The following is a 12,473-nucleotide window of genomic DNA, read 5'->3' as shown; positions in this document are numbered from 1 at the left end:
TATTGCTGACCTGGTTTATCTTCTGAGGTCTCTGGTCTCATGGAGTCAGTTGCAAAGACCTAATTTTCAGCCTGACTTTAACCTGGCTGCCCTTTTTGTGCCCACACTTTCTGATGCCAGGCATCTCTCTGTCTGCATATTTAAATGACCCTCTGGCTTCACAATATCTAAATTCCTCAAAACAGCTTTGTCAAAGCCCATTTAGATAGGCAAGTATTACTCAGGAGAGATGAATGGGAGATTGAGGGATTCTTCTGGGCCACGTGGGAAGCCTGCAAGTGAGCCAGGAATTGAGCCTGTAATTGAACCAGTGCCTCAGGCCTCTCGCACTCCAGCCCAGTTGCCTCCTCACAGGACCAGCTTTGCATCCCTGTACATGTCATTTATTGAACTACTCAACTGCAAACATGCAGCTGGTAGCTTAACTACAAAAGGACATCCCCAGCCGTGCCTGCAATATTTTGGCCTGAAAACTGTGGCAGAAAAAGAACTTTGAATAAGTCTGGCTCCATACGTCTGTCTCTTGTGCTCGGTGAGTCATCTGGGCCAGGCTGCAACTGCAACATGAACCAGCTCTACTCCCTTTTTGTGCTTAGAAGAATGAAAAGGTGATTTCATTTTTTTTAAGCTCTCTTTCTTTCCAGCATTTAATTCCTCACATGAAACACAAAAATCCCTATCTTTGTGCTATTAAAAGTTATCCATCACCAGGACCTGGTTTCTGCTACACAAAAGATAGCCAAGTCCAACTCCAGAGCACTTTGATGTAAGTCTGCATTTGTATGCAGCTACCTGGGGCTGACAGCTTTTGCTTCCATTTGTGCCCATAATGAAAGGTTTGGACGGGGTAGGGGTGGGGAGTAGATGGGGGGCTGGCAGTCCAAGTGGATGGACTAGGGCTAGGCAGTCTTCTCATGTTGGGCTTCTGATTCAAAACATGGCCCTGACAGCACATAGTTACTCAAAACCCAGTTACCATCCGAGCACGGTTGAGTTGCTGATGTGAAATGGGTCAGCAACCTCATATACCTAGTGATGTGATGCCCACGTCACAACTGGCATCATCATCATGACGCTACTGGCTGGCAGGCACAGCAGCAAGGTGAGGGTTTAATGGGCTGTAGAGATCATGTCTGAGAGAAGGGTCCCTCCGGGTCGGAGGTGAGGCTGGAGAAGCCACATTGCCACCTGCTCTGTGGACACACGGGGCTGTGACGCCAGCTCCTTTCCCAAACATTGGGTGGAAAAAATAAAAAGGCTCTGCCTATTTGTGAACACGCCCTTTGGAAAGCTGAATGCTGGCCACGAGGGGCTCCCGACCTAGATAACCCTTGCAGAAAAGGACCAGTACCTCCTTGATGGTGCCCAAGCTGGCATTGCACGACACAGGGAGGCTCAGGTAAATGCCCGTGGGCAGCAGAAAATCCACCTGGATGTTTTGGTTTTCCTCCTTGGACCAGAATTCCACGGGGCAGTAGATGCCTGGGGGCATCCTGCTCACTTCTTAGCTACCACCTGCAAGAAAGGGAGGGGGGAAACCGTTATTAATTGCGTCACAGGAACTCCCACCGGCTCCAAGCAACATCAGGGCTGGGCACTGTACAAACACAGCACACGCCCTGACAAGCCTATGGGCCAAGTGGAAAAAATCATTACCTCCTTTTTAAGCAGGGAGGCTGGAGCTTCCTGGCCCCAATCCGGAGCCTTAAACCATCAGGCCATCCTTGCTCAGGGATGTAAGGAAGGGGCCGCACTTACATTTCAAAGCTTTTCCTTAGTTATTTAATACTACTTTACACTCCCACTGGACTTTCCACCACGTGGCTGAGCTTCACTGAAGAACCACTGCCCCCATTTGACAGGGGGGAGGGCTGATGCACAGAGGCAGTGTGACTTATCCACCCAGCAAAGGGGACAGCAGAGAAGCAAACAGACCACAGGAGCCCCTGCCCCTGCAGGCTGCACCTCCTCACCCTCCACGCCTGTCTTCCAGAGCCCACTGCCGGGATGCAGGAGAAGTCATAGAAGGCGCTGCTTCAAACTGCCTTTTTCAACTTGAAATTTTCTAAATTTTATTTTTATAAAAGAGCAGACGAGGTCCTCTCCACACAGGCACGTGGCTGGGATGGTTTTGGTGGCTCTGCTTTCCTCCTCCTTGCTGGAGTTCCCAGGGTTCAGAACAGCGAGACAGGGAGCGTCTAGGTGTTACCAGACCCCGAGTGTCACCTGGATGCTGAAGCTGGCAAACTCATGCAGGAGAACCGCTCGGCCCTGACCAGAACCCCGCACCAGGCAGGCAAACTCCACCATTTTCACCCATTTCTCCAGCAGGAAATATCCACAAGAGGACACAGCTCTGACTCACTTTCTCCGCTGGGTCATGGTCAGAAGATCACTGAGCCCAGGAGGAAAGCAGAGCCAGAAAAACCATCCCAGCCACTTGCCTGTGTGGAGAGGACCTCCTCTGCTCTTTTATAAAAATAAAATTTAGAAAAATTTAGCAAACGTATCTGTATGGCTCAGTCTATTCCCTAATGGACAGGAACCCATACCACAGCAGAGGTGGCCCTAACAAAGCCCCTTGCTGACAGCTTCAGCAGAGAAATCAAAGCTTGAATGAATCCCAGGGACCGAGCTTCTTCCAGGACAGGAGCAAGGCAGGGCGATGGTGCAGCGTGAAGGTGTTTTGGGTAAATCTGAGGCCTTTAGCTTCTGTCAATCCTTTCATCAGCTTTAACTTCAGCCTTGCACATGCCAGAAGCAACACAAGAGCCGCACTTCTTCACCCTCCCATCCCACAGAACTGGTGCCAATTTTGCTCAGTTTACTAATTAACAAAGGATTTTGCAGTAGCCTGAGACAGGATGAGTTTGGAGCAGCAAATCCCCTCCACCCCCGCTTTTTGTCCACAAGAAAAAGCAACAGGGTCCCAGGCTGCCAAGGCTTGGCAGACTCCCCCGCCGCCCCCGCACACAGAGCCCTATCAAGCCACCCGGGAGCCAGACTTATGAATAAGCACGACAAAAGAAACACGCATCTTATCTGCCAGCCCCTTGGAGCAGACCATTTCCCCAGCAGTGGTGGAACAAGGATTCCCAGAAATGTGAGCCATGTTTTATCACTCCTGCTTCCTTACTGCACATGCTGCATCACACAGGGACCGGAAGCAAAGACCACAAGCCACTCATGTGCTTTTAGAAGGAGGGTGGGAAGAAGCAGAGGGCAGAGCTTCAGTGTTTGACTGGCCCGCAGGAATCCTGCCCATCTGTCTAGTCACTATTGATGAGATCAGCAAACTCCCAAGGTACCATTCCTCCAAAGTCAAAAGAAAGCAGCATTGGACCAAGGGGGTGCCAGCACTCACCAGAGATGGACCAGCAGCCACGTTCCTCAGCTGGGATTTAATACCAGATGCAGCATCCTGGAAGGGACTGCTCTGGGATTCAGGCTGCAGGTGTGTGATGCTGCTCTTAGGTTCCCTAGTGCCACAAGTCCCAGGAGGAGTGACTCAACCTTTTGCTCCCCCAGGGTGGAGAAATGGAGCACTGTGTAGGAATTTTTAAGACAAAGTCTTAAATGTGAGCTAGACTACCCCAACCCCACAAGCCTTTGAAAGAGCAAGCTAGGAGGACGACCGCATCACTTAGAGCCTCCCCTTTGCCATAGCGGGGCTGGTCTGTCCCTTTGTTGGTGCTACACTGGCCTTGTGCGTGATGCTCAATCATTGCCGCTCTTCATGGGACTGCTTCATTAATGTAGATGCTGAATTCAGCAGCTACTCCTTGGCTCACTCATTCGAGCTGCCCAGATCAGGTCATATTTGGCCTGCACTGTGAGGAGGTGGACAGGCTCTAAAGCTGCCACCGTTGACATCTAAAAGCCCTAGCTCTGATCTACTTCTTCACCTTCTAGGGATACAAGGAGGGGCATCTGACATCTCAGGGGCTAGGTGCTGCAAATAAACCCACAATGCCAGATACCAGTATACCAAAGCAGTGCTCAGACACAATGGCGGTAAGAGAGATCTTAAAACATGCACAGATCAGAATGAGCCCAGACGGCACCCAGGCTTTCGATGCAGTGCAAAGTGCATTTTCCCTCAGTGTATTAGTCTTCCCCTCCTCCAGTTTGAAACCAGAACCTTAAATATTCACCCCAGCCCCAGGTCTGCCCTGAACTCACTGCTCTCCCTCCCCAGCTCCCAACTCTTGCCCTTCCCCATAACACCCCACAGCCATTCACTATTAGTTGAGTTTGAAAAGAGTTGGTTTATATTCTGGCCAGGCTCACAGCAACACCATGCAGCACCCAAAAGCACATCACCTACACCCCTTCAGCAGCAGAACATGGGCAGGGGCCTTGGGCAAGGACCCCACCCTCTGCCCAACACAGGGTATCCCCCAAGGTCCCAATCTACTGCTTATGGCAGGTATTTAGCCACCATGACCACAGCATCTCAGTGCCTCGTGATCATCAACATACTTAGCGCTTCCTCACGGCATGGGGTATTATCTTCAAGTTACGAATGAACTTGAACGAAGCCCGAGAGAATCAGTGACTTGTCCAGGGCTCCAAAAAAAATCCAGGGCAAAGGAGGGATTGAAACCCAGGTTTCTAGAGTGCAGAGGTAGTGTCCTAGCCACTAAGCCATTTCTCACCAGGTTAAGAGCATTTGTACAGGCCCTAGACATGACCTAGCAGCACAGAAAGCAAAACATAGGCTACATGCCCTCCGTCACAACATGCCGCCAAAGCAGAAGCAGTCTCAGATACTTGCTCACTCCCTCTGGGGAGAAACCTTCCTCCTTGCCAGTCTGTACACGAGGTCTAACCTGGAGACAGCACAGCAGTGCCCTTTCGCTGCACACGTGATGATTGAAAAAGGCCATCTTGGAGACTGCATCTCAAGGGCTCTGCTGTGCTTTTCCACACGGCGTGAAGCAGTAGCTGCCATGTGGAAGGGGTGCTGGGACCCAATTGCTACCAGCTGCTCCTTTCTGAACACTGCAAGTACCACTGGGTGTGTGAAAACGAGGAGGAGGAAAATATGTTTTGCTCAAAATGTGTCACTCACTTCCTGAGATGAGGCAGGGCTCCTACTACCCTAAGGTCAGAACCATCCCCATCCTTATCTACCCCAAGAAAAACAGAAATTGGAAGCTACTCTCATCTGATGGGGAGCAAGCCTGCTTGATGAGCACCACAACCAGGGCTAACAGGGAAACCTGGGGAAGGACTATGAACAGCAAGTGGGAGACCCCATCCACATCAGGAGACAGTCAGGTCCTTGCTAGCCTCTCTACAAGACGGTTACTGGCTACGACCACATCCTCTTATGCCAGCAAAGATATCTCGTGAGGCCTGAAAAGCAACAAGTTCTTGAACTATGGAGGCATGTCAGAGCCCTGGATCCCCCCAGGGGCAACAGAGGAAGAGAAACGAATAGCGCTGCATAAAGCAGCCTCTCTTACAGCATCAGGCAGTCAAACGACAGCAACGTTTTATAACATGCTTAGCACAAACTGAGTTGCATTGAGTAATGAGTTTGGTTTAATTTCCACCCTGTGGCGATGGCACTCTTTAAACTTGCTTTCCACGGAAATTGCCACCCTGGTGAATATTCGAATTAGGAAAGCAACAAAACGAAGCAGACTGACTTTTCTTCCCCACCTGCTGGCTCAAAACTTGCCCAGGGCTCAACACAAACGGGGAAGAGCTGACAGCTGCTGGTTAATTTCTCCGTAAATTAAGTGATTTCATTTCAGCGTACTTCCTACCGAGGAGACGGGTCTCCCAAGCCTCCAGCCTTGGCACTAATGACTTTCTTGCTGGAAACATCATCAACCTCTGATCCTATCTTCAAACACCTGGGTCTTGTGGTTATTAGGGAAAGAGAACCTGTTCTTTCCTGGTGGCCACTACCACGAGATGAAATCACAAGGATGGCAGGGCAGTTTGCAATTTTAACACAAGGTGGCAGGCTTTTGCCCTGCAAACGCATGGAAAAGTTAAAACCACTCTGCTTTCTCTATCATGACACCTGGCATGAACGATGGCCCCATAAGAACACACCTAAGCACAGGCAAGAAGTAGAGAGTACCCAGCTGGAGCCAAAGCGTACTGGTGGCTAGTCTGCGAACAGGTATATTGTGACAACATTCACAAAATAACCTTATCTGAAGTCCTGCTCCACATATAGGTTATAATGGAAACAGCCACGTACCAAATTTGATATATGCCTTGGCGGAGTGTGGAATTGCATGCAAAGCTTGTTTTTTATGCAGACCATCAGATTCAGATGCTCAGGCTACCCAAGTCACTACTTAAGAACGCAGGCAGTTTATACCAGAGGGGGAAAAAAAAGAAAAACCACACACCCACCATCTCCTCCTACAAGGTTTATCAACCACAACTTCAGTGTTTACAACATGCAATGTCTGTGAACAAAAAAGAGAGATCACATGCTGCTGGGTGCTATACAGGCCTCTAAGATGCTGCTGCTGTATCAAGCCAACACAGAGGCTCTGACGCCTACAAAATCAACTGCAACATTGACTGCTCAACCCCCGGACTGCAAAAATACTTTTCAAGTCTACAGGAACCGAGCCACACAGAGCTCGCAAGGTGATGCGTGTACAACACGAGGCAACAGGAAACAACTTTCAATTCAGGCAGGAACCAGGTTCGAGGAGGAGATCAAAGGAGCTTTTCTTCTCCATAGACACATGTGGAACCTCCTCCCTGCTCAGCCCATATAGGCTCCACCTGAGTTTTAAACCATACTATCTATAGAGTGCCCTGTGATCTGGCTTTGGAAAGGTGTTAAACCGTCCTAGCTGCAGGGGGTGAGAATCGTGTAATAAAGCAGAACCCCATTTGCTGTACACCGAGAGCTGACGGTCCTTCAAAACCATTCCACAATTCCCCATAAAAGATAGACGATTGTCTCAGGGCGCCTCAGGACCACGGGCCGTTCCTCCACAGCCTGGGAAGACAGCCAACGTAGGAATCAGCACGCTCGAGTTTGAGGCTAACCGAAGGCTCGATGGCCCATTTCAGCAACCACGCAGTGCAGACAGAGCTATCCCCCTTCTCTGACTGATGAAGAGTGGACTTCTTAGTTTGGCCTCAAGTCCTACCATGTGTTCTGCATGGACAGACCCATGACATCCCTCCAGCTGGGAGCCCCAATGAAATTAGCTGGGGGCTTACACACAAGGAGCTTATTACAAGATCAGGCCTCTGCAGCTACATGAGTTAGTTGACGCTTTGAGTCCTCCACGGCCAGATGACCTAGTAATTTGCTAATTGAAAGGGGATTTCATGCTGGGCACGGCTGCCAGAAATGCAGCCCTAGAAACAAGCAATCAGCATTCAGCACTGCAAACTTCCCCCGCATTACCCCAAGAAGCGCATCTCCCTGTACTGAAGTGGGCCCCACACTCGGACAAGAAAAGACACCAGACTTTAGGACTCATTCAGGTTGGCCAGCAAGGTAGAGTGGAACCCCTTGATCCATTACAAATCTGACTGAGCACACTAAATGCAGGCTCCTGCCTTATATCCATCGGGCAGCAGCTCCTCTGTCAAGGCCAGGCCTGGCCAAGTTCAGATGTAGAACAGACCGCTTCACTTCCCCATTAAAGATCCCCAAGTAGCCCCGCTATATCATTCAGTCTCATGGGGCGTAAATATTCCTGTTTTCAAAAGTGGAATTGTCTTTGGGGGGGAAAAATAGAATGAAGCATTTCTTACCCTTTGCCGCCTTTTTAAGGTCTCTGTAGAATACAGAGGCCTAGAGCCTTGGGTCCAGAGGAGCTGTGCTGAAAGGCTGGCTCTGCCTCCTTCTGGCTCCTGAAAACTTATTTGGGAGGCAGCATAACTTAGAGTAGCCACAGTAAGGCACTCCTCTCCTAGGGTCCTTAGTGCCCTCTCTGGTAGAGCAGGGCAGAAGCAGACAGGGGGTCATGCCCATAAGATAAACAGCCTTGCAATCTTCTTATCCAAAGTTAGGGCAGAGCCTGAAAGGCATTTACACACCAAACTCTCATCGAAATCAAGCCATTAATTAGTGCAAGGTTAGTATCCCCAAACCTCCATTACAGTTTCCTAATTTATTTCATTGCACTTGGCCACCTTTTGGGAAATCTTACTTTTGACTACTGTTATACCACATATTTCAGCCTACCTTTACATATTGGCTATTTACAGTCTGCCATGCAGCACTACAACCTATTCATTTTAGCTCCGCTGTTCCATGGTGTCTTTGAAGCTCTCCAAGCACTTGATTAATCACCTTTACTCCTCTACTCCATGAATGGATTGTCATACACAAGCTATTAAACAGAGACAGAGATGTTCAAGCGATCTGCCCAACAGAGCAAGGCCAAAGATCTCAGCATCCCGACAGCGTTATCTTTTCAACGCCAGACAGCGCTGCCTTCTTTTGCTTCCCCAAGAGCCAATGCCTTCCAGCATTGTGTGTGCTCAGTGTCCCCCAGTGCCAAATATCCATGACAAACCATCAATGCAGCGATCGTAGATGTTTTCAGTTGAAGCTGCATCAACTGATATCTCAGTCATGCTGATCTAGCTCCTCTGAAGCCAACGGCAGTTTTATCTATGAAAGGACTATAAGATCAGGCCCCATTTCCGCCCAGTATCCTTTGGCTTCATTCCTCCTTCTTTCAAACAGGGACTCCTTTCTCCAGAGTATGCAATGCTCACACCACCCCTGTAAACACACCCATTAGAGACTCGCAGGGAAAAGAAACGGGAAGCAGAACTCTGTTAATGTAATCTGGGCTGGAGCTAACCTTATTTGCGTGTATGGCTAATGCAGGGGGAGGGACCACGAACATGGGAAGAGATAGGAATGAAGTCTTTATGCATGGAGATGTCCTTATGCATGGAAAAAACACACTGTGGTACCATTAAGGTGGCTAGCAAAGTGATCCAAAAGTGATCCATTATCATTGGCACTAATAGATAAGTGCAGGTAAAAGAGCAGATCCTGCAAGCTTGCTGGTTGCATTTACTAGAAACACCATCAATGGCTTAGAGGAGTGGCAGCAACCTTTTCAACCCATGGATCGGAACAACCCGGCTCTGAGGCCAACGTGAGCCTGGTGGCTTCCATGACATGTCAGTGGCAGGGGGCTTTCCCTTGCATCTGCCGCTTCTCCCAGCCCCTCACTTTCCAGCTGGGGTGCAAGCACAGCTTGTAGCTGGTGGAAACTGCCAGGGCCAGGCAGCTGGAAGCTGAGACATGCTGCTCCCACGTTTGCAGCACAGCTTGGGGGAATAGGGGGCCAGCAACAGCATGGATGCAGCTTCCAGCTGCCTGGTCCCAAGGCAGCTCCCCATCAGCTAGAAGCTGTGCCTGCATCACTGCCAGCGGGAGGCTAGGGAGCTGAGGAGGAAGCAGCAGTGGCAGCAAGGGTACCACTGGAAGTTGCCCAGCCTTGGTGCAGCTCTTTGCTGCTTAGCCCTGCCATGGATGCAGGCACAGGCCAAGCCTCAGGCTCTACAGACCACATCCAGTGGCTCTGCGGGCCAGATCCAGCCTACAGGCCATGTGTTGCCAACCCCTGACTTAGACGGCAGAGAAGAGGAAACAGTTTGGGCACACTAAAGCAGCCAGTACAACAGCGAAGAAGAATAAGCAAGTTGTCTGGACAGGTCTAGGAGCTTACCCTGGACAGAAGGATTTTGGTGGCTGCAGTTTAACTGATGTGCGGACAATGAAATAATTGCTCTCCTGAAATATCATGTCCAACAGAAAAAAGCATAGTCTGGGGGTTAAAGCAGGGGCTTATGAAGTCAGGACTCTTGGCTTCTACCCCACCCCTGACACCTCCCAGGTGTGGCCTTGGGCACCATCCCGGCGCTCTAGGTCTTCTATATATAAAACAGAGACTCTCCATCTCCTTCAAAGGGATGCTGCTTCTCGAATATTTGCAGTGCTTTAGGAGGCCTGGGTGAAAAGCCCAACCAAAGCGCTGGGTGTTATTACAGCTAAACTGGGCTCAGGCTGAACTGTGGGAGGAGCTGGTGACGAATGAAAATTTTCATTGGAGAGAGGACATTTCTGAAAGAAATCTTTCAATCCCTGTACGGGCCATTGGCAAAGCCAGAAACCCAACACATCTTACTACTGAAAAAAAAGCCACTTATGTCTAGCAATGTCCTGCACTGTCCAGCTTTCTCTACTTTCAGTGCCTACACCAAACAAACACACGTCAAGGGACTTTCACATACTACAGTTCTGAAAAGACTTCTTCATGCCTTGCCAAAATACATACTTCAAACTCCAAGGCTAAGAACACAATAGGCAGCGTGTGCTGCCATGAACAACCACACTTGGCAGCACAAGCTGGTATCAAACAAGGTAGCTGGGCTGAGCCAGCCAGCCACAAAAAGTAAGTAAATAAAAATCCTGGGGTGATGCTTAATGCTGAAGCAAACCTGTCAAGCGATAAGTTGTTAACCTTCAAGTACAAGGAAGAATAAGCTAAAATCTCAACAGGGGAAGACCCTATCCTCCTTCCTCCCATCCGGTGCTACAGAATAGAAATCTGAGAGCAAAAGGTGAGTTTCTCATCCTGTCTTTCTTGGCTAGAAGAAATGTCACTGCCACACAGTGGCTGGGGAGCACAGAAAAAGGGTGGACAAGCGTACAGAGGTAGAGGAAACCCTTAGACCTCTAGAAGAAATACCCACATCCTAATGTTAACTGAATCGAATTGCCACACTCCATGAAAAACAGACTTGTTAAAAGGACAGACTTGCCTGAGGAACGAAAAGACATCCAAATTAACAAGATTTATTACAAGAATTGTTGCATCCTGCAGCATAATCCCAATGCATCATCCATACAATGCCATCATTAAGGTATTGAGTATTGGACAAACTAGAAGGCAGTATAGCCTCGGGGCCATATAATCAGTACTAGCAACTGTACCATTACATTTAAGTCAGAATACACCAAACAAGCATCACGTATCTATGGAAGAACTAAAAAACGGCATGGTAATCATAAGGCTACAAGAGCAATCGCATGGTTTGAAGGGACTAAGATGGGGAGAGATTAAAATATTTAACTAACTCATCATGGCAAAGGGATGGGACCATCTACTCATGCAAGAACAACTTTAGCACAGAAGGAAAGAAATCAGCACGCAACAAGGGGGCATGACAGGAGATAACAGGCAAGAACCTGAGGACAACTGGACCAAATATTAGGAAGAATCTATTAGGCAGGGAATAATTTTCCATAGGACGTGTGAGGTACCAATTGCACGGCAAGCATTATAAACCCCGCTCTATTATAAACCCAGTTTTTGAAACCCCCACAAGCCTGTCCCTCCCCTCACCACCACCCTCCTAAAAAGAGAAAAATCTCCACAACATGTCTCATGCTGGGATAATTTTTTTCAGAGACATTTAAGAGGGGGAAAAAAATGTTTTATTTCCTATATTGAAAATGGGTTCCCTGAATAAGATGGGATTATATAACTTGAATATTATATTTGCAGAAATAGTTGCAACAATCAAGGTAACAGTCAATATTCGTATCGCAGGAGCACCAAAAGCCCAAGTTAAGACTGAGGTCCTGTTACCCTCAGTTATACTCCAGCCAAGACTGGGGCTTTTGGTGCTCCTGCAACAGAAATATTAACTGTTCGCTTGACCCTTGCAGTACAGGAAGACATTGCCCCAAAATGTGCATTTTGGTTGGATGGCAAAATAAAGCTGGCAGAATTGTGCAAATCAAATAGAGTAACAATGAGTGATGAAAGGTTTTCAGCAAAGAACCACCTAGACCCCTTAACTGTTTACTTGGAAACTTCTCCACCTTGGAGACTTTGGGACATCAGCAGGCTCCTTACCCTAGCAGCGGCATACCGAGGTCTAACGGCTGGATGCTGAATCCTACCCAGATCAGACTTGGAAACCAAGCAGTTTGTTAACGCTGAGGGTAATTAACTCCAGAAACAATTGACAAAGGAGCGGGATGGGTCCTTCAACACCACAAGCCTTTGGAGGCTGGATGTCTTTTGGAAAAAAATAAAAGGATGCTTTATCCCAGCCACAAGTTACTGGACTCCACGCATGGATTCCAGGGTGAAATCCTGCCCGCCGTGTTAGGCGGTGGGTCACGTTAGGTGACTGCGCTGGACCCACCTGGCTTTCAAACCCGGGCGGCGCACACCAGCGAAGGCTGTCATTTGGGAATTTTGAACTCGGAGGCGTGCAGCTGCCGTCCAAGTCTCGGGGCCCACCAGGACGTGGCGGCCGGAGAAGCCGAGCCTGCTCAGGGCCGCCCCCTCCATCCTCGCGTGCCTTGCCCAGGCAGGGTCGGCCCCCCCTTTCCCCGAGGGCCGCAAGGGACAGCACCTGGGCCCTGCCCCCCGCACGGGCCCCCGCGGCGGGAGGCGGCTGCGGAGGCGGCCCACCCCCCCGGGCCCGGC

At 49.3% G+C, this 12,473-nt stretch overlaps 1 protein-coding gene across 2 annotated transcripts in view; it reads right to left on the bottom strand.

Annotated features, from left to right (window-relative positions):
- PIK3CD (phosphatidylinositol-4,5-bisphosphate 3-kinase catalytic subunit delta) overlaps positions 1-12,473 on the bottom strand; it is a 46,965-nt gene that overhangs the window by 26,198 nt on the left and 8,294 nt on the right. For both annotated transcript variants that reach the window (XM_019541646.1, XM_019541645.1), the window contains exon 2: positions 1,352-1,515. In XM_019541646.1, the coding sequence (XP_019397191.1) occupies positions 1,352-1,492 (141 nt within the window). In that variant the 5' untranslated portion in view covers positions 1,493-1,515. The remainder of the gene's footprint in view (positions 1-1,351; positions 1,516-12,473) is intronic.

The sequence above is a fragment of the Crocodylus porosus genome, unplaced genomic scaffold (genome assembly GCF_001723895.1).
Source record: "Crocodylus porosus isolate Cpor-Errol unplaced genomic scaffold, CroPor_comp1, whole genome shotgun sequence".
NCBI lineage: Eukaryota > Metazoa > Chordata > Crocodylia > Crocodylidae > Crocodylus > Crocodylus porosus.
The sequence above is the reverse complement of the archived record's forward strand: the minus strand, read 5'-3'. Positions and strand labels throughout refer to the sequence as shown.